This window comes from Chlorocebus sabaeus, chromosome 6 (assembly GCF_047675955.1).
Source record: "Chlorocebus sabaeus isolate Y175 chromosome 6, mChlSab1.0.hap1, whole genome shotgun sequence".
Taxonomy (NCBI): Eukaryota; Metazoa; Chordata; class Mammalia; order Primates; family Cercopithecidae; genus Chlorocebus; species Chlorocebus sabaeus.
In genome coordinates this window covers 9,984,920-10,007,153 of record NC_132909.1, presented here as the reverse complement: position 1 = coordinate 10,007,153, position 22,234 = coordinate 9,984,920, and the positions used below count along the sequence as shown (strand labels likewise).

The 22,234-nt window shown below is 43.1% G+C and overlaps 1 protein-coding gene across 1 annotated transcript; it reads right to left on the bottom strand.

Moving 5' to 3' along the window:
* Positions 1-5,992: 5,992 nt before the first annotated feature.
* Positions 5,993-7,857, bottom strand: BSPH1 (binder of sperm protein homolog 1). The gene is made up of 2 exons (XM_007997381.3): positions 7,317-7,857; positions 5,993-6,786 (listed from the first exon to the last, which is right to left on the bottom strand). The coding sequence occupies exons 1-2, from the start codon at positions 7,573-7,575 to the stop codon at positions 6,644-6,646; spliced, it is 402 nt and encodes a 133-aa protein (XP_007995572.2). The 5' UTR covers positions 7,576-7,857; the 3' UTR covers positions 5,993-6,643.
* Between the last annotated feature and the right edge of the window lie 14,377 nt (positions 7,858-22,234).

The window sequence follows — 22,234 nt, the reverse complement described above, 5'->3', positions numbered from 1 at the left end:
TTCACCATGTTGGTCAGACTGGTCTCGAACTCCTGACCTCAGGTGGTCCGTGTGCCTTGGCATCCCAAAGTGCTGGGATTACAGGTGTGAGCCACCGTGCCCGACCAGAATCTCTGTTTTGGGTAGCCTCTAGGTGTGTTCTGTGAGGATAGGGATGACATCTAATGCATCTTTGTCCCCAGTGCTTAGTCCAGGGCCTGGTGCAGGGACGCTCCATGGATGTCCAAAAATTAGACATAAATCCTGAGTCATTGGAAGGAAAACACGGCATCTTCCTCCACTTTTTTTTTTCCGGATGAAGTCTTGCTCTTGTCACCCAGGCTGTAGTGCAATGGCGTGATCTCAGCTCACTGCAACCTCTGCCTCCCGGGTTCAAGCAATTCTCCTGCCTCAGCCTCTTGAGTAGCTGGGATTACAGGTGCCTGCCACCACGCCCTGCTAATTTTTGCAGTTTTAGTAGAAACGGGGTTTCACCATGTTGACCAGGCTGGTCTCAAACTCCCGACCTCAGGTGATCCACCTGCCTTGGGCTCCCAAAGCGCTGGGATTACAGGCGTGAGCCACTGTGCCCAGCCATGCGTCTTCCCTTTGTATCTGAACTTTAGCCAGCTGGGTTTGCTGTCCTCCCAGCCCTCGTTCCGTCTCAGCTTACTCTGGGACAGGATCTCCCAACCTCCACTCTAGAAGCATCACCTTCAGCCCGCTAGTCTGCTGTGGTTACCTCTTAAAAAAAACTATTTCCATGGGTTATTGGGAAAACAGGTGGTATTTGGTTACATAAGTGAGTTCCTTAGTGGTGATTTGTGAGATCTGGGTGCACCCATCACCTGAGCAGTATACACTGAACCCAATTTGTAATCTTTTATCCCTCCCTGTCTTCGAGGCTGGAGGTTTTTAAATACTTTACATATCCCGGGAGCTGATTAGGCTTTTGATATTGTTGTCATTTGTTCCAGGCTTGTACAATAATGGGTCTAAGTTTGGAAATCGTGGGTCTAGGTTTGATCTGGATTTGCAAAAGCCAACCCAGTAAATTATGGAAAGTGCAACCAGCCGCCTTGTAGGGCGCACCAAACAAGGAATCTCTGGATGATGGCAGACTGCCTGCCTGTTCAGAAACATGACTCAGTGATGTGAAGATCTAAGGTATAGTGAATATTTGAAAATCTGTACAGGTACCATGTTTTCTTATCGGACTGTGAACGTTATGTTCCCCCAAACATGTCGAACTGGAATCATCACCAGGAACATGGCAACGGACTGGCTGCGTGATGCAGGGACTTCCGTTTTCAAATATCTGTTTTTGAATTTGTTTGATTGTTTTAAAGCCAATTTAGCCCCATCACTAACCGGGTATGAAACTATGTTAGCAGAGTCATAAAAAATCTGATTTTAATTGTAGCTCCTGAAGCAAAATTTTTAATTTGAACACTTTGTTTTCTGATTCTACCCAATACCTTCAGCAGGACGGTTCTGACCCTGTAACTCTTTTTGTTGTTGTTGTTGTTGAGACAGAGTCTCACTCTGTTGCCCAGGCTGGAGTGCAGTGGCACGATCTTGGCAGAGGACATTTGTTTCCTAAACACCTATGAGCTTTGTGAACTTCCTTTAAGTTTCTTGGTTTTTTTGTTTTGTTTTTTGTTCTTGTTTTTGTTTTTTGACAGTCTCGTTCTATAGCCCAGGCTGGAGTGCTGTGGCGTGATCTCGGCTCACTGCAACCTCCGTCTCCTGGGTTCAAGGAATTCTCCTGCCTCAGCCTCCCGAGTAGCTGGGATTACAGGCACCTGCCACCACACCTGGCTAATTTTTGTATTTTTAGTAGAGATGGGGTTTCACCATGTTGGCCAGGCTGGTCTCGAACTCCTGACCTCAGGTGATCCACTTGCCTCGGCCTCCCAAAGTGCTGGGATTATAGGCATGAGCCACTGTGCCCAGGCATATACTCACTGTTTTCTTGACCATTCATGAACATGTGAACAGCAGGGAAGAACTGGAGTTGTTCAATGCCCTCATGCCCTGCTGAGGTTGAACAAGGCGATGCACCACCTTCTTGTCTCAGCTTTCAGTGTATACAAGTGTCCTTCAGGCTGGGCACGGTGGCTCACACCTGTGATCCCAGCACTTTGGGACGCCGAGGCGGCGGATCACCTGAGGTCAGGAATTCAAGACCAGCCTGACCAACATGGAGAAACCTCATCTTTACTACAAAATACAAAATTAGCCAGGCATGGTGGCGGGCACCTGTAATCCCAGCTACTTGGAAGGCGGAGGCAGGAGAATCGCTTGAACTTTGGAGGCGGAGGTTGCAGTGAACCGAGATCTCACCACTGCACTCCAGCCCGGGCAACAAGAGTGAAATTCTGTCTCAAAACCAACCAACCAACAAACAAAACAAACACACACACACACGAAAACAAAACAAAAAATAAACAAGCGTCCTTCTTGCGATCTATTTAGTCTCATGTTTTTCCCATTTTTGTATTTTTTGTTGGTGGTGTCACTGTTTAAATGACCCCCAAGCGTAATCCTAAAAGCAAGGGGTTACGGCGCACCTTATGGGGAAAATATGTGGATTAGAGAAGCTTCATTCAGGCATGCGTTCAGCCCTGTTGGTCTTGAGTTCCGTGCTAATGAATCAGCATTATGTATTAAATAAAACATCTTTAAACAGAAACACATATAAAAGAAGGTTACTTATTAGTCATGAACGAAATCGTTGTGACCAGAGCCTCTCAAGAAACTAACCTTGTATTTCCCCTAGAAGCACCAGCTTAGTATTCACTAATTCGGTGTACGTGGCTACTTTCTAGAACACACTTACCACATATAGCAAGAATTGACTGCATCATCTTATTTTAGATTCACAAAGACCTATGAAACTTCGATCTCCACTTCACAGATGAGAAAACTGAGCCTTGGAGAGATAAAGAAAATTGCCCATCATCAACGATGCAGCCTGGATAGCAAACATATCCTTTGTCCTCTTGCTCAAAACCCCGTCTCTAGTAAAAAATACAAAAAAATAGCCGGGCGAGGTGGCGGGCGTCTGTAGTCCCAGCTACTCGGGAGGCTGAGGCAGGAGAATGGCGTAAACCCGGGAGGCGGAGCTTGCAGTGAGCCGAGATCCGGCCACTGCACTCCAGCCTGGGCGACGGAGTGAGACTCCGTCTCAAAAAAAAAAAAAAAAAAAAAAAAGAAAGGCCAGGCGTGGTGGCTCCTGCCTGTAATCCCAGCACTTTGGGAGGCCGAGGGGAGGTGGATCACTTGAGGTCAGGAGTTCGAGACCAGCCTGGCCAAATCCCTGTCTCTACTAAAAATACAAAAATTAGCTGGGCGTGGTGGCGTGTGCCTATAGTCCCAGCTACTTGAGAGGCTGAGGCAGGACAATCGCTTGAACCCAGGAGGTGGAGGTTGCAGTGAGCCGAGATCACGCCACAGCACTCTAGCCTGGGCTATAGAACGAGACTCTGTCAAAAAACAAAAACAAGAACAAAAAACAAAACAAAAAAACCGAAAAACTTAAAGGAAGTTCACAAAGCTCATAGGTGTTTAGGAAACAAATGTCCTCTGCCATGTTAAAAAAAAAAAAAAAAAAAAAAAGAGGCCGGGTGCGGTGGCTCACGCCTATAATCCCAGCACTTTGGGAGAAAAGGGCAGGTGGATCACGAGGTCAGGAGATCGAGACCATCCTGGCTAACACGGTGAAACCCCGTCTCTACTAAAAATACAAAACATTAGCTGGGCGTGGTGGCGGGCGCCTGTAGTCCCAGCTACGTGGGAGGCTGAGGCAGGAGAATGGCGTGAACCTGGGGGGGGCGGAGCTTGCAGTGAGCCGAGATCGCGCCACTGCACTCCAGCCTGGAGGGGCACAGAGCAAGTCTCCGTCTCAAAAAAAAAAAAAAAAAAAAAGAAAAAAGAAAAAAAAGAAAAAAAATGTATACTGGCAGCTGGAGTAGGAGACAACCTGCAGGGGAAGTCCCTGAGCATACTATTATCTTCTTGGAATGTAGGAATGGGGTCGATCAAGGGGACTCAAGCTGGGGTCACCAGGGGAGCTTTAGAAGGTGTGATGCCTGGGCACCACCCTAGGACTTTCTGAATGAGTTGAGATGGGCAGCATACTGGTTATAGAGAATTTTTAAAGTTCTACAGTCGAGTGGAACCTAGATCAAAGTTCAGAAGCACTGGGGCCAAGCACGGTGGCTCATGCCTGTAATCCCAGCCCTTTGGGAGGCCGAGGCAGGCAGATCACTTGAGGTCAGGAGTTCGAGACCAGCCTGGCCAACATGGCGAAACCCTGTGTCTACTAAAAATACAAAAAATTAGCCTGACATGGTGGTGCACCCCTGTAATCCCAGCAACCTTGCTTTCTACTTGGGCTTGACCAATGGGATACACTGGCAGGAGATTAGAGGGAAGAAAGTTGAGGTATTAATTCCCTTGACTCCCATGGATTGGTCACTTCCACAACCACTTTCTTGCACTCTCTCTCTCTCTTTTTTTTTTTTTTTTTTGTTTTTGTTTTTTGAGACGGGGTTTTGCTTTTGTCGCCCAGGCTGGAGTGCAATGGCACCATTTCGACTCAATGCAACCTCCACCTCCCGGGTTCAAGCGATTCTCCTGCCTCAGCTCCCGAGTAGCTGGGATTATAGATGCCTGCCGCCACGGCTGGCTAATTTTTGTGTTTTTAGTAGAGACGGGGTTTCACCATGTTGGCCAGGCTGGTCTCAAACTCCTGACCTCAGGTGGATCCTCCTGCCTCAGCTTCCCAAAGTGCTGGGATTACAGGTGTGAGCCACTGTGCCCCGCCTCTCTCTCTGTCTTTTCTACCCGATCTTCTCTCCTCCCTCCCTCCCATTCTCTCCTATTCTGTCTCTCGCTTACTCTCCATCTCTGTCCTTTTTCTTCCTCCCTTGTTCTCCCACGCTCTCCATTCCAGGAATTTCTCTTCCCCTTACTGTTCAGGTATTGCTCTTACTATCCCTGAATACTGCACTATTATCTGTAGTTTCCAGTTTCCTCTAACTACCCAATTTGAGCGTGCCGTAAGCTTCCCGACTGACACGTTAACCTCAACCAAGCCCCCTACACTAGCCAGACATCTTCCGATATGTCTCTGGTCACGTCACTCTCCACTCTCTTCAATGACCATGACACACCTACCCCACTATACCCATCCCTCTATTATCAGAAGATTGCTTTTCCTACTACTTTCCTGAGAAAATACAATAAAAAAACTCTCTCACATACGAATCCCCTCAAATTTATGAGTCTGCTTATATCTGCACACACTCACTTTTTCTTATACCTTGTAGCAATGGAAGATCTGTTTCTACTGAAGGTGATTCCACTTCCTCCTCCTGGACTCGTCCCATCTCTTCCTACTTTCTCAGAGCCTTCTATCAGATAGTTCCTCTCTACTATTCTTTGTTATTTTCTTTCATTTTTTGTTTTCTTTTGAGATGAGGTCTTGCTATGTTGCCCAGGCTAGTCTTGAACTCCAGGGCTCAAGCAATCCTCCTGCCTCTGCCTCCCAAAGTGCTGGGATTACAGGCATCAGCCACCACTCTTGGCTTCCGTAATCAAATTGGATTCTATCCAGATCCTGCTTACTGAACGATGCTCTGTGGCTTCTCTTTGGACCTAGCCAATTCTCAAGTGCTGGCATGCCCACTGCCTGGCTCCCAGGGCACCCACCATGGACCAACCCCAGTGGCCTTCCCTCACTTTGTACCATGCACCCAGTTTTGTTGCCCTTGTTCGTGTGGTTCATATCTGACCTTTTTTAAACCTCACTCTGATACTTTCCCTCCACACCTGTATTCCTACCTCAGGTATCACCTCAGTTATCATATTTTTTTTCTGTTTTAAAAATATTCTTTATTAAGGTCATGCATTTTTAATACATGTTAGTTTTTAGAGCAGTTTTAAGTCACAGAAAAATTGAGTAGTAGGTACAAAAATTTCCCATGTACACGTAGCCTCCGTGTTATCAATATCCTCCACCAGACTGGAACATTGGTTACAACTGATGAATCTACATTGACACATCACTATCACCCAAAGTCCGTATGCTTACTTTACTTCATTTATTTTATTTTAGAGGTGGGTCTCCCTTTCATCACAGCTCACTGCAACCTTGAACTGTTGAACTCAGGTGATCCTCCTGCCTCAACTTCCTGAGTAGCTGAGACTACAAGTGTGTGCCACCATGCCTAGTTAATTAAAAAAAATTTTTTTTTTAGAAACGAGGTCTTGCTATATTGGTCCAGGTTGGTCTTGAACTCCTGGCCTCAAGCAGTCCTTCCTTTTCAGCCTCCCAAAGAGCTGGGATTATAGGCATGAGCCACCACGCCTAGCCCATAGACTTAATTTTTAAAAGAGACTAATTTTACACAGTTAGCAATTAAAGTGCTGAGGCTAAACTACAGATTTCCATATTAAAACCCCATAATCCTTAATCAAAAACCTCTAGTTATTTAGTTAGATCACCTTCAACTCACATCCCAGAAAATAAAAAATAAAAAATAAAAAAAGCCCCTCTCTAATGAGAAAGGGTTCTTCTCTGCCAACAAAAACCATAGGTTCTTTCCAAGGAGAACGATTAAACGTCTTCATCCCCCTCCCCTGGTAAATCTCGCCATCATTCACAGTATTTCCAAATTCGGTCCTTGTTAAAATTCTTGGTCAGTGAACACCATTTTTTCCCAAATGCTTCCCCATGGTCAGTACAATCCCAGTAGATCAAGCGTCTGTACCAGAAGGGAAACACACAGCTTGCAAAATCTGCAGAAGAGAAAGAGGAAGAAGCAGTCTGAGTAAGAAACCTTTCTAATTTGCACCCCCTCCACCACACCATGCACACACATGCACACACGTGCACACACGCGCACACATGCGTGTGCGTGCACGTGAAAAAACATGCACGCACACACATGCACACTCACACAGACATACATGTATGCACACATGTGCGCGCACACACACACACGCAAATACACACTTTTGCTTCCTATTCAGTATCATCTGCTGTGCCCTATTTCACCAAAGGCACATGGGAACAATATTGGCGGGGGATTCAGATCCCATATTACTTAGATGTTCTACCAAAAGGATTCTTTTCAAAATAATGTGGTCGAAATGCTCATCTCTTTGGCGCAATGTGATTTTTATATCGTAAGAAATTGAACATCCTTTATTTGCACAATTTAATTGGCTATGGATTCTATTTTCAGAACCCTCTTGTGCTTCTCCCCAGATCCCAGCCTCAGAGACCAAGATTACTGCTCTGAGGTATTTAGAGGCAGGACACTCACCTTCGGCAGAGCAATACTTCCAGTATCCTTCGTAAGTCTCATTTAACGAGCACCACCTGTGTCTTGACTTGGACTTGATGCAGTCATAGTAGGTTCCATTTTTATAGTGGAATGGAAAGGCACACTCCCCATCTAGAGAAAACAAAATTCTTCCTCTGTTTCCGGGTGTGTTGAGAGAGAGGTTATCAAGTGACTGTCTTCCTAGGGGCTGCTGCCCTTTGAAATCAGAGTCATTGGCTGTGACTGTAGTAAATGTCATTGTGCCGCTCAATAGCAGAGCTTTGGCTCTCTAATGACAAAGCTCTTTTGTTTTATATTGCTGCCCCTGCCCTACTTTTTTCCCAGATATAAACAGTCTCAAAATTTGGCTTAGCATTTGCTCCAGTTTCAGAAATCTCCCGTAAGCATAGAAATATAAATGTGGGCATTTATCTACCAAACAATTCTTCCCCCCTGCCCCTGGATCTCTTATTTTCACCTCCTTCCATCATCTCTCTTTCTCGCCTTCTCCCATACAACTATACATGTGTGTATGTGTGTCTCCTGGGTATATATATGTTGTATGGTTATACATATATACTTATATATGTTATATTGTTTTGTATATATGCTGTATGGTTAATACAGGATATATATAGTTATATGTGCATACACACAGGCACACATGCATGATTTTTTGCCACCCTTCAAAATTAATCATATTGTATAATTGAGTTTCCAACTTAACACATCACAGAAATCTTCTTAAAGTGATTGTGTCGCTCTAACTTCTTCATGGCTCACTGCAGCCTCATTCTCCTGAGCTCAAGCGATCCTCCCACCTCAACCTCCAGAGTAGGCTGGGACTACAGGTGCATGCTACCATGCCCAGCTAATCTTTAAATTTTTTTGTAGAGATGAGATCTCACTATGTTGGCCAGGGTGGCCTCAAACTCCTGAGCTCAAGCATCCTCCTGCCTCAGCTTCCAAAAATGTTGGGATTACAGGCATGAGCCACTGAGTCAGGCCTTAACTTCTTTCTAATGCTGATTCATGTTCTGTGATACGGATTCACCACAATTCATTCAGTGTTTCCACATTCAGATTTTTCCCACTGTAAATACAGCTGCAGTAAACATTTCACGCATTTAAATCCTTATGTACTGAAGCGTTTGTTTCTATAGAATCTCCAAAGCAAGGTTACAAGGACAAAGTGTATATACAATTTTAACATTGATGAATATTGCTTTGTCAAAGAAAATGACAATTAGTCTTTCCCACAAATGGTGCTCCTTTACCTGAATTTTCATTAGCATGAAGCATTTACACACTTTAAAAATGTTTACCTGTATTACAGATGATTTCTGCCTTGCTTTAAAAGATCTGCTGGTCCTTAGGCCACACGTATATTTTCCATTTTCTTCTTAAATTAAACAATTTTGTTCCTTTTACATTTAAAATTTGATTAAGCTAGAATTTAGTTTTGTATATGATGCAAAAGGGCAATGCAACTTTATTTTCTTTCAAACACATTTAGTAATGACAGATTGATGATGAAATAAACCACCTGTACATTTAAATGGTCATGCTTAAAACCATGGATTATTCTAATATATCCTGGGATCCATTCTATATTTGCTCTAAAGTTTCTTGAAATTACTAGAGAGGTAAGGAAGCATGGTGGTAAAATGAGCAGACTCTGGAGACAGCAAGTATCACAAAATATTTCTTCCTTTCTTCTCTCCTCTTCCTCCTCCTTCTTCTTTTTCCTCTTCTTCTTCCTTCCTCCCTCCTCCTCTATCTCCTCCTCCTCCTCTTCCTTCTATCTTTCTAGGCTGATTCCATGTTGTTTATATTACAGTATTTTAGTATGTCTAAATATCTGATGAGACGAAATATTTCTCTACTCCAGCACTTTGTTCATAATATTTCTAATTATTATTGGATGTTTTTTCTATATAAATTTTAAAATCTGTTATTTCTTGTTCGATTGGCAGAAATTAAAGAGTAGACACATTTAGTGCTGATGAAAGATCAGAGTGACTTCTATACCTCTCTTTTCTTTATCTGTTTACAAGGCACTTATATTACATTTTATATAAGAAGAAAATATTATTTTTTTTACTGGAAAAACATTACTGATTCCCCCATTTTTACAAAATTAAAAGAAAATATACATTAATAATCAAAGTTTTCTGATCAACTTACCTTCAATTTCTGGAAAATGACTTATAGTTTCTGAAAAATAAAATTTAGAGCTGACATTTATTCCACTATTATTAGGCTTTAAAATGTGCTCTTATGTAAAATAAAATTAAATAAAAATATTAGTTTGGGAAAGAGTGATATTGTTATGGTATTATGTTTTCCATCCAAGAACATGGCAATATCTCTTTTTCAAAATATATTTTTTTGCTCTTCAATATGATTTTCTTATTTGTTCTATATAAATCCTACACATTTCTCACTGATTTAATTCCAAAGTGCTTTTTTTTTGGTCACTGATGTTAAACAGAATGTTTTCCGTTTCCATCAATATCCAGTTGGTTCTTACCAGTATAGAGAAAAACTATTGACTGGTGTATGTTTATCTTGTATCCAGCCACATAGCCATATTACTTTATTAAAACTAATAATTTTTATTCATGTTCTTAGGGATTTAAAGTATACAATCGTAAAATAATTTTGCCTGTTATTTTATATAGATTTTTTCCTTTTTACAATATCACTTATGTTAGAACCTAAAATAGTGTTAACGTAACACCCCTGTGCTTTCCTAGTTTTAATTGGAATGACACTTAGATTAAGAATGTTTATTTCAGCATGGTTAGTATTAGTTTAAAAAATAAGAATTAATTAAAAATATTAATCCCTGAGAGAATTTTAAAATGAAATTGACTTTATAATATCAAGTAGGCATTAATAAAGATGAGCACATAAATAGATATGGAAAAATTTGTACTTCATTTTTAGGTGGCAAAAGGCATTTTCTATTTCATTATTTTCCATAATACTTGATTTTTGCTAAAAATCACATTATGAAGTTACATGTAATGAAATGTTTAATCACCCAAAAGTAAAATTAACAGTAAAATTATGATTTATCACTTTTTCTTCCTTTTTTTTTTTTTGAGACGGAGTATCACTCTGTCGCCCAGGCTGGAGTTGGGTGGCGCGATCTCGGCTCACTGCAAGCTCCGTCTCCCAGGTTCAGGCCATTCTCCTGCCTCAGCCTCCCAGGTAGCTGGGACTACAAGTGCCTGCCACCACGCCCAGCTAATTTTTTGTAGTTTTTTAGTAGAGACGGAGTTTCACCATGTTAGCCAGGATGGTCTTGATCTCCTGACCTCATGGTCTTCCCGCCTCAGCCTCCCAAAGTGCTGGGATTCTTCTTTTTTCTTAACATTTTTAACATGGAATTTGCTTAAATATAAGTACATAAAATAGTAATCTTTAATGAAAAATATGATTTCTTACCAGGAAAGGGAATATTCAATGGTTTCACGTTTTATTGCAAAACTTTTAAAAGAAACCCCAATAAAAGTTTTTTGATCAACTTACCCACAGTTGATGACAATTCATCTGAAAGACACAATTTTGAACAAATATTTATGTCACTTTAAAATAAAAGAAATGAAAAGATTTCACTAATTTCTATTCTAGTAAGAATAATACTATTTTGAAAGTTAGGCAAAACTAAGTTAACTAAGTTAACTTTGGTTCAATAGAGCTTATTTTTGGTAGTGTGATTGTGGGTGATTTCTTATTTTTCTTTTGCTTTAACTGTATTTTTCAAATATTATTAAAGGATAGGAATGATTAAAATTATTCTTAAAACAAAAAATTCAGCAGGCAAAGGAAATTATTTACTTTTCTCACATTTTTCTATAAAATAAACGACTTCATCATAGGTTTCTGATATGGAACACTATAGGTTTTTATTTTTGTCACCACTTCTCACTGAATACCTGAATTCTACTATTAGAGATTCATGTCCTTAGAGTTATCACTTTCAAAATGGAAACTTCTTCCTCTAGGAGGGAAAAATAAGAATGATACCTCTGAGGTATGTAGGAAATGCAAATAAATGCTCTGAGCATCTTCTCTATCCTGCGTACTATATTTTATTTAACTTATCAGAACAATTTTGTGAGGCCAGCATTGTTTCCATCATCTTAGAGACAAAGTTCAGAAATGTTAAGTTCCATTAAATTAAAAAAGTTAAGCATATGGCAATTCAATTCGAATCCTCCCTGGAGAGGTTGGTTCAGTAGGAAGTAACAGCCCAAACCCTGACACAGGCTCAACCACTTACCAACCATCTGCCCTCAGCTTACTGTGCTATAAAATGGAGAGAGAACATTAGGATGTCAAGTCCTCCCCAGTCTGAATACCCTAATATTCTTGGAACGAAGAAAATTGCCTGATAGCTTTACTTTTTTTTTTTTTTCTTAAAGCAGCATTTTTCAATCATTGTTCCTTCATGAGCCATTAAACCTGTAATATTTACCTCCCCCTCCTTAGAACTTGAATTTTTTGTTTTGTCACTTTGCATGGTTCCTGATGAAGTGGTTTTATGCAACGGCTATTTGATTCAAAACCAGCATGTGTTTAGTTAAATATTAAATAACTGTTACAAAGTTCATTTAATTGAGGCTTTAAGAACAGTCGTAACTTTAGGATGAAATACAACGTAGAATGAATTGTAGAATAAATACAGAGTGAAAGATTTGATTTTTTTCCCAAATAGCCCATGATAGATGATACTTAATAATCATTAAAATGATGTAAGATAGAAAAGCACAATTTACCAACAAGTAAATTTACAAATGTCATGTTTGGGTAAGAGAACATACACATACTATAATGTAATTTGCATATATCTCTCATATTAAAGCATTATAACTCAACATAATCTGTGTTCATAATGAGTTCATCAAATTTGTAGATTACTCTTAAAAGAGCAATGACTTAATTTTTTTATTTTTTGAAAAGATTTTTGCAAAAGCAATGATTTTAATTCTGAATTTGTTGTGTATATTTTATTTATTACTGATTATTTTGCTATTTGCTCATGTTTATTCTTTCCACAGGTTTGTTTTTCAGCTAAATTGTCCTGGCTGCCATTGTGGCTTGAAATTAAAATGTTTTTCCTTAGGCATATATTATTTAAGAAATAGGTATAATGGACCAGCACAATGGTTCACAAGCTTTGTTGCATATTAGAATCACCAGCTGAGTCTCCTGCCTCTGCCTCCCAAGTAGCTGGGACTACAGGTGTGCACCACCACACCTGGCTAATTCTTGTATTTTTGGTAGAGACAGGGTTTTGCCATGTTGGCCAGGCTGGACCCAAACTCCTGACCTCAGGTGATCCACCCGTCTTGGCCTCCCAAAGTGCTGGGATTACAGGTGTGAGTCACCATGCCTGGCTTGAAGAAAACATACACACACACACACACACACACACACACATATATATATTTATATTTATATTTAATTTCAAAGGATTAAGAAGGGCCCCTAAAAATTAATATAGTCCTAGAATTAGTCTTAGAATACTTATACAAAACTGGCTTTCTTTATGATCGTTTGAGGAAAGTATAAAATGGAAGAAGACAAAGCTATGCACTGGAAAATCATAACAATTTTGTCAGAAAAGTCCTGCACCCCAATTCTTTTCATTCCCAATAACTCACCTTTCGTCATAATTCAAGCTAAATTCTGTTACAATATATAAGGTTTTTAAAAATACCCTGATTTGAAATAAAAATGAGTCTCACTTTTTCAGATAAACCCAAATCAAAATTGTTTTATACAGCCATAAAAGAGAACAAAATCATGTCTTTTTTAGCAACATGGATGCAGCTGGAGGTCATTATCCTAAGCAAATTAATGCAGAAACAGAAAACCAAATACCACATGTTCTCACCTATAAGTGGGAACTAAACACTGGGTGCACAGGGACACAAAGATGGGAACAAGAGACACCGAGGATTACAGAAGTGGGGAGGTAAGGAGGGGACCCAGGCTTGAAAACTACCTATTGATGGCTGGGCGCAGTGGCTCACACCTGTAATCCCAGCACTTTTGGGAGGCTGAGGTGGGCGGATCATGAGGTCAGGAGTTCAAGACCAGCCTGGCCAACATGGTGAAATCCTGCCTCTGCTAAAAATACAAAAATTAGCCGGGCGTGGTGGTGGGCGCCTGTAATCCCAGCTACTTGGGAGGCTGAGGCAAGAGAATTGCTTGAACCCGGAAGGCAGAGGTTGCAGTGAGCCATGATCGTGCCACTGCATTCCAGCCTGGGCAATACAAGACTCTGTCTCCAAAAAAAAAAAAAAAAAGGAAAATAAGAAAACTACCTATTGGGCACTATGTTCATTATTTGGGTGATGGCTTCAGCTGAATCCCAAACCTCACCATTTATGCAATATACTCATGTAACAAATCTGTACATGTACCCCCTGCATCTAAAATAAAAATTTTTAAAAGAAAAATCTTTTGAAAGAAGCCAGAGGGGGAAAAATACCTTACCTACAGAGAAGCAAAGATAAGAATTATATCCAACTTCTCTCCAGAAACCATGCAGATAAGAATGAAGCATTTAGAGTGTTGAGAGAAAAAAAATCTTCAATCTAGAATTCTGTACCCTGCAAAATTATTCTTCAAAAGTGAAGGAGAAAGAAAGACAAAGATTCTCAGACAAACAAACGTTGAGGGAATTTGCTACCAGAGAACCTGCCTTGAAAGAAATGTTAAAAGTTCTTCAGAGATATAAAGAGAGGAAGCACATTAGAAAAAGAATAAGTGGACCAGGCCTGGTGGCTCATACCTGTAATCCCAGTACTTTGGGAGGCCGAGGTGGGCGGACTACCTGAGGTCAGGAGTTCAAGACCAGCCTGACCAACATGGTGAAACCCCATCTCTACTAAAAATACAAAAATTATCTGGGCATGGTGGTGTGTGCCTGTAATCCCAGCTACTTGGGAGGCTGAGGCAGGAGAATCACTTGAACCCGGGAGGTGGAGGTTGCAATGAGCTGAGATCACACCACTGCACTCCAGCGTGAGTGACAGAGCAAGACTTTGTAAAAAAAAAAAAAAAAAAAAAGGAAAAGAGTAAGTGAATGTAAATAAAATGAAAGCCTGTGAAATGTGTTCAGGAGCTTATGAAGTCCCCTGAACGTGACCACTTTTCCAGAGGATGAGCCGTGAATTTCAGCATCTTCAACAGTATGTATTGGCATCCTTGCAGTTGTCCACAGGAGGATACAGTTTATCAGAATTTATTCTTCCAAGTTATGGAGCCCCAGAGGAGGGAGCTTGGGGAAGCTGGTCCAACAGACTAGGGAAGAAAAGCTGCAGTCACCTCCCTATCATGGGGAATTGCTGTAGCCCTGCTACATGGTAGTCCTACGATCCTATCTTGGCCAAGATTCTTGTTTGGATTCAAGAGCTGGGTCAGGAGTCTTCCCAAAGGGCTGCACTTGCTGTTCCATTCTATGTTCAAAGACCAGGAATACAGCACAAGACGAAGTCAAAAGTTTCGAATCTGGAGAATATCAGAAGGCCTGGAAGAGCACTGATGAAGAGCAGTAACAGTGAACGGGGAGGAGTTGGGGTCCTCGGGTACCAAACCATGGGAGGCTCATCCCACAGACAGGAGAGACACGTGGCCTCTGTGACTGCTTCTTCCTTGGTTTTGTGTTGTAGAAATTTACTGGTTGGGCATGGTGATTTAGCTTGTAATCCCAGCACTTTTGGAGGCTGAGCCAGGAGGATTGCTTGAACCCAGGAGTTTGAGACCAGCCTGGACAACATAGCAAGACCCCATCTCTACAATAAATAAAGACACAAAAATTAGCTGGGCATGGTGGTGTGCGCTCTGTAGTCCCAGCTACTTGGGAGGCTGAGGCAGGAGGATCACTTGAGCCTGGGAGGTCAAGACTGCAGTGAGCCGTGATTGTGCCGTTGCACTCCAACCTGGGTGACAGAGTAGCCCCTATCTAAAAAAAAAAAAAAAAAATCTAGACAAAGTACCATAGACTGTTTGGTCTAGAGCAATAGACATTTATTGTCTCATAGATCTGGAGGCCAGAAGGCCAAAATGCCAGGGTTGGTTCCTTCTTAGGAGCTCAGAGGAAGAAACTGTTCTGTGCCTCTCTCCTTGCTTTTGGTGTCTGCTGGCAGGCTGTGGCATTCTGTGGCTTGTGGCAGCATCACTTTAATCTCTGCTTCTGACTATGCGTGGCTGTCTTCCCTGTGTGTGTCTGTTTCCTCTTCTTAAAAAGATACCAGTCATTGGATTAGGGTCAACGCTTATCCGTTATGACTGCATCTTCATTAAGTACGTCTGCAAAGACCTATTTCAAATACAGTCATATTCACAGATCTCTGGTAAACATGAATTTTGGAAGGACGCTATGCAATGCAACCCCAGACAGTGAGGATGAAGACGAAGAATTTGAGCATCACTAGACAATACAGTTTGTGGAGGCTAAAGCACCTCTGTCTTGGATGCTAATTCGCCGTGTTGGTTTCTGATTAACCCCATTCTCACAATGTCCCTAAAATTTCTATTTTATCCAGTGTTCTTTGTGGAAGAACATGTACTACATACATGTACTTACTTTTTTTTTTTGAGACAGAATCTCACTCTGTCACCCGGGTTGGAGTACAGTGATGCTATCATAGCTCACTGCAACCTTGACTTCCCAGGCTCAAGTGATTCTCTTGCCTCAGCCTCCCAAGTAGGTGGAACTACAGGCATACACTACCATACCTGGCTAATTTTCAAAATTTGCTGTAGAGACTGGGTCCCACTATGTTTCCCAGGCTGGACTCAAATTCCTGGGCTCAAGCAATCCTCCCGTCTTGACCTACGCCTGGCCAGAACATATATTTACTATTGATCCTTTCCTTAGGTCAAAACAATGTTGATCAAAGAACCTTTAGGCAGGGCTGGGTGTGGTGGCTCACAGCACTTTGGAAGGCGGAGGTGGGCAGATCGCTTGAGCTCAGGAGTTTGAGACCTGCCTGGGCAACTTGGCTAAGTCTTATCTCTACCAAAATTACAAAATAAAATTAGCTGAGCATGGTGGTGTGCTCCTGTGGTCCCAGTACTGGGAGGCTGAGTTGGAAGACTAATTCAGTCCCGGGAGGCTGAGGTTGCAGTGAGCTGAGATCACGCCACTGCACTCCAGCCTGGGCGACAGAGTGAGACCTTGTCTTGAAAAACAATACAATAAAATAAAATTAAAAATTAAAAAAAAATTAAAAAAGAGAAAATCCTGCCATTTTCGGTAACATGGATGAACCTGGAGGATATTATGCTAAGTGAACCAAACCAGTCACAAAAGGACAAATATTGCATGATTCCACTTGTACGAGGTGTTTAAAGTAGTTAAACTCACTCTGTGACTATCGACTACTAAACCCAAACCATTATCCTGCCTCTTTAATACTGTAATAGTACTTTTGGTACTGTAATAGTAGTAATAATGACACAACGATAACAGTTCTGTTCTGAGCGTCACGCATGCTAACCCATTGAATCTTCCAGCAACCCTGGGAGACAGCAAGAATCATGATCCTCCTGTTTCAGATGTGGGAACTCATAGCTATCCAGGGCTCAAAGTCTTGCTCGAGGCCACAGGCTAAGCTTGGTTGGAACCCGGAGATGCTGGAGGGAAAACTGGTCTCCTAAGCTTGCCAGGTGTGGAGTAGAGTGGGACAGAGGAGGCGAGAGGAGCCTTTAGTTCTTGGTGAGCGGGGATGCGTGAGAGCTCTTAGCTATGGTTCCTCCTCATCCTCTTTAAAACAAGGGCTCTTGCAATGCAAGATTCCCATTTTAACACAAACCTTTGTTGACATCAAACGACCGGTTGGCGGGCAGTCCCTCCGCACCAAAGCCTGAAATGCCAAACGGCAAAAGGGAAAACCCCAGAGTTTTGGGTTCATGAAGCATGGATCTACATACCTGGACAGTTCTCCCTGCAAGGGACCCCACTCCCACGTAATCCCTTAGACAACCCATCAACTTGGAATAGTAATTACATTTTGGACATGGCAAATTTTTAGCCCTGGAACAAGATCACCCAATCAAGTCCTTTATGAAGTCTCGCCAGTTCCACCACTTTTTCTTTTTCAGGGCAGGCGTGTAGCCGATTCAGCATGTGCCGCACACACGGTCTGTTTCCTCTTCTGCCTTCCCACTAGATCGTGCACGAGTGGGAAGAGATGGGGGTGCATGTCGTATGCTCATTAGTGGAGATGCTCATGCTGTTTAGTCTCTGCATCCTGTGCCTCTAGCAAACCTATCAGGTCACTGTTTTTATTTTTTGTATTATTATTTTTTGTTTGTTTGTTTGTTTTTGAGACCGAATCTTGCTCTTGTTGCCCAGGCTGGCGTGCAATGGCATGATCTCGAATCACTATAACCTCCGCCTCTTGGGTTCAAGTGATTCTCCTGCCTCAGCCTCCTGAGTAACTGGGATTACAGGCACCTGCCACCACGTCCGGCTCAGTTTTGTATTTTTAGTAGAGATGGAGTTTCGCCATGTTGGTCAGGCTGGTCTTGAACTCCTGACCTCGTGATCTGCCCACCTCGGCCTCCCAAAGTGCTGGGATTACAGGTGTGAGCCACTGAACCCGGCCTGTCACTGCTTCTAAAACACTAAAATGCAATGCTCCCCTGATGAGGATGAGGGAGAACCGTAGCTGAGAGCTCTCATACATCCCCACTCATCAAGAACTGAAGACTCCCTTCCCTTCCTCTGTCCCACTTGACTGCTCCTGGCAAGCTCATGAGTCCAGATTTCCCCCCAGCATCTCTGGGTTCCAACCAAGCTTAACCGACGGCCTCAAGCAAGACTTTGAGCCCTAGATGTCTATGAGTTCATACCTTCCCATTCTTTGCCACGACATCTTATTATCTGCAAGCTGGATTGCTGTGGGGACCCAGTTGTGATTGTCTGTATTGAATACAACCAGTGTAAAAACCTTGCAGTTTGCTACTCAAGAAACCAGTGTAAAAAACTTGCCATTTGCTCAAAAGAAACTCTTAAGAGACAATAGGCCAGGTGCGGTGGCTCCTGCCTATAATCCCAGCACTTTGGGAGGCTGAGGTAGGTGGATCACCTGAGGTCAGGAGTTCGAGACCAGCCTGGCCAACATGGTGGAACCTGGTCTCTACTAAAAATACAAAAATTAGCCGGGCGTGGTGGCATGCACCTTTAGTCCTAGCTACTCAGGAGGCTGAGGCAGGAGAATTGCTCAAATCTGGGAGGCTGAGGTTGCAGTGAGCCGAGATCACGCTACTGCACTCCAGCCTGGGTGACAGAGCAAGACTCCATCTCAAAAAAAAAAAAAAAAAAAAGAGAGAGAGAGAGAGAATAAGTCCAGGAGGCAGATGCAAGGGAGAGAGAGGGAGATAGTGAATAGCCAACAGTTCTGCAGATCAAAAGGAGACCAGCACCACATCATTTAACGTACAGGCTAACAAGCCTGGGGCTCATGAGTTTTTATTCTCTGATGCATTATTAAGAGAAATGCTTCATCTCTAAGGCTCTGAATGGCACAAGTATTATGTGGAAAAATATGACATCCATAATTCAGGAGACCAGACATTGACAGTGGAGAAGATGTAGGATCATCTTAATTAGCTTTTTCCCACTTATCTATATTCCTTTTTATGTATCTACGAACATGATGTCTGATTAAAAAAAAAAACCTGTGGCCAGGTACAGTGTTATTCTTCAATAAGTACAAAATAATTCTGCTGGATAAGAAAGCAGTGGTCATAGTTACACTGGGAGTATTTTTTCCTTTCTGTTCTTTTTTAAAAAAATAGCAAGCACAGTGTTATTTTTTTTTAATGCAAGGATGTCCTGAAGAATACTTAAAAGAAATATATGCAAGATCATTATTCTTGGTCATTCAATAAAAAATTGTTTTTGAAACTATGCTTAGTCCTTATCAAATGTATCAGATGCATCCATAGTGAATTCCCTTCTTATTTTTATATTTTCGCTTCATCATTGTTACAGGTGACACGACTTTGGAAAAGGAATAAAATCGACTTTACGAAAATCAGTCTCATTTTCAAAACCTCTGCCTGAGACATTGAAAATCTCCTAGCATGAAGGGAGGAGACACATGGTTTTCAAGTAACATGTCACTAGGATTTTCCAATTTGCATTCTTAGTCTTTCGTTCTTTTATTCGCTGAACTTTCTTATTTTTTAAAAAATATTTACCCATGGATTGTGTTTCTGACCTGAAAGGGAGAGTATCTTTTTCTTTCTTAAGGTACCCAAAGCAAGGGGGACCGTTGCCCTCTGTGGCGACTGGGATTTGATTATATACAGCAGCAGATATGCAGGACTCTGTCCCCAGCCAGGGTCACCTGGCTCCTCACCTTCTTCTAGAACGTTGAATAGACCGCCGACCACACCACCGACCACACCACGAAACAGGCAGACCCATACCAGCAGGAGCCGCATGTGCTGGGCCATGCTCCTGTCAGACACTCGTGGTGGACCAGCTGATCTCCAAGATTTTATAACCCCTGGAACTAACCACAACCACTTCCCCTCCCTGTCCCCTCCTCTCTTTCCCTCCTCCCCGCTTCTCCTCCCTGTCCCATCCTCTCTTTCCCTCCTCCCCACTTCCCCTCCCTGTCCCCTCCTCTCTTTCCCTCCTCCCCACTTCTTCCTTGTCCCCTCCTCTCTTGCCCTCCTCCCCACTTCTTCCTTGTCCCCTCCTCTCTTTCCCTCCTCCCCACTTCTCCCCCCGTCCCCTCCTCTCTTTCCCTCCTCCCCACTTCTTCCTTGTCCCCTCCTCTCTTTCCCTCCTCCCCACTTCTCCTCCCTGTCCCCTCCTCTCTTTCCCTCCTCCCCACTTCCCCTCCCTGTCCCCTCCTCTCTTTCCCTCCTCCCCACTTCTTCCTTGTCCCCTCCTCTCTTTCCCTCCTCCCCACTTCTTCCTTGTCCCCTCCTCTCTTTCCCTCCTCCCCACTTCTCCTCCCTGTCCCCTCCTCTCTTTCCCTCCTCCCCACTTCTTCCTTGTCCCTCTCCTTTTTTACCTTCTCCTCCTCATCATTCTTTTTCTCCCTTCTCATTGTCCTCTCCTCCTCCTTCCTTTCCTCCTCCTTCTTCTTCCCTTACCCCTCCTCTTCCCCTCCTCCTCTTCCTCCCTCTCCTCCTTTTCTTCTTTCTTCCCTTCCTCCCCCTCATCCTCCTCCTCCCCCTCCTTCCTCTCTGTCTCCCGCTGTTCCTCCCTCCTTCCTCCTCTTCTCTCCTCCTCCCCCTCCTCCCCTCTTCCTCCCCCTCCTCTCCTCTTCCTCCTCTTCTTCCCCTCCTCCTCTTCTCCTCCTTCTTCCTACTCTCCCTCATTCCCCTCCTTCTCTCCCTCCTCCTCCTCTTCCTTCTTCACCTCCTCCCCCTCTTACTCCCTCTCCTTTCCCTCTTTCTCCCCCTCCTCCTCCTTCCTCCTCTTCCCTCTTCCACCTCCTTCCCTGCCTCTTCTCCCTCCTTCCCCTCTTCCCCTTCCTCCTCCTCTTCTTTCATCTCTCATCCCCAACTTCTCCCTCCTTCCTTGCTCTCGCTCTGCTCCAAAGTTAAGCTATCTACCTTGCATAGGAAGAAATACTTAAAATAACAGACAGGGAAGATGCAGGCTGAGGAATTTCACGTCGTTTCCATGAAGAGAGAACCATCAGGGAGCCCATGAGCAGTCACAGGTTTACCTGTATCTCAGATCTTCCTGGTCTTTGTCAGCCAGGGCTCAAGAATCCCCTGAAGAGGCCCAGGGAGGCTTCTTGGAAAAGCAGGTTTGCTTCCCTAATATAAGCACCGTGGTTGGTGCTCCACAAACCTTCGATGTGGGCCACTGTTCTCTGGAGGCCCTTGGTGATTAACCTAATGGGCTGCAGATGGCTTTGAAGTTCTGAGGAATAAACGGTGCAGCATTATGGACACCTACATTTCCAACTATGAAAAATTAGATTAATTATGAATTCTGAAACACAGTGTGTTCTCAGTTACTGTTCCTTTTTTTTTCTTTTTTTAGACAGAATTTTGCTCTTGTTGCCCAGGCTGGAGTGCAGTGGTGTGATCTCGGTTCACTGCAACCTCCACCTCACAGGTTCAAGCAATTCCCCTGCCTTACCCTCCCTAGTAAATGGGATTACAGGAGCCTGCCACCACACCTGGCTAATTTTTGTATTTTTAGTAGAGACAGGGTTTCACCATGTTGGTCAGGCTGGTCTCGAACAAGGTGATTCACCCGCCTTGGCCTCCCAGAGTGCTGGGATTACAGGCGTGAGCCACCTCACCTGCCCCTTAGTTACTATTCTTAGAAGAGGGACTGGGCAGAGTGGCTCACGTCTGCAATCCTAGTGCTTTGGTAGGCTATGGTGGAGGGATCGTTTGCAGCCAGGAGTTTGAGACCAGCCTGGGAAACATAATGAGACCCCCATCTGTACAAAAAAAAAAAAAGTTAACAAATTAGCCGAGCAAGGTGAATCACTTGGACCCAGGAGGCGGAGGTGACAGTGAGCCAAGATCACGGCTTTGTACTCCAGCCTGAATGACAGAGTGAGACCCTGTCTCAAAAATTAAAATAAAATAAAATAAAATAAAATAAAAATAAAATAAAATGACGTATTTCAGAAGGCTAGTTTCAATTATCCCATGCTTGCCTTTTCACTAGAAAATTCTAGGGCTTGGTCGGGCACAGTGGCTCACGCCTATAATCCCAGCACTTTGGGAGGCCAACGTGGGCAGATCACCTGAAGACGGGAGTTCGAGACCAGCCTGACCAACATGGAGAAACCCAGTCTCTACTAAAAGTGCAAAATTAGCAAAATTAGCTGGGCGTGGTGGTGCATGCCTGTAATCCCAGCTACTCGGGAGGTTGAAGCAGGAGAAAGGCTTGA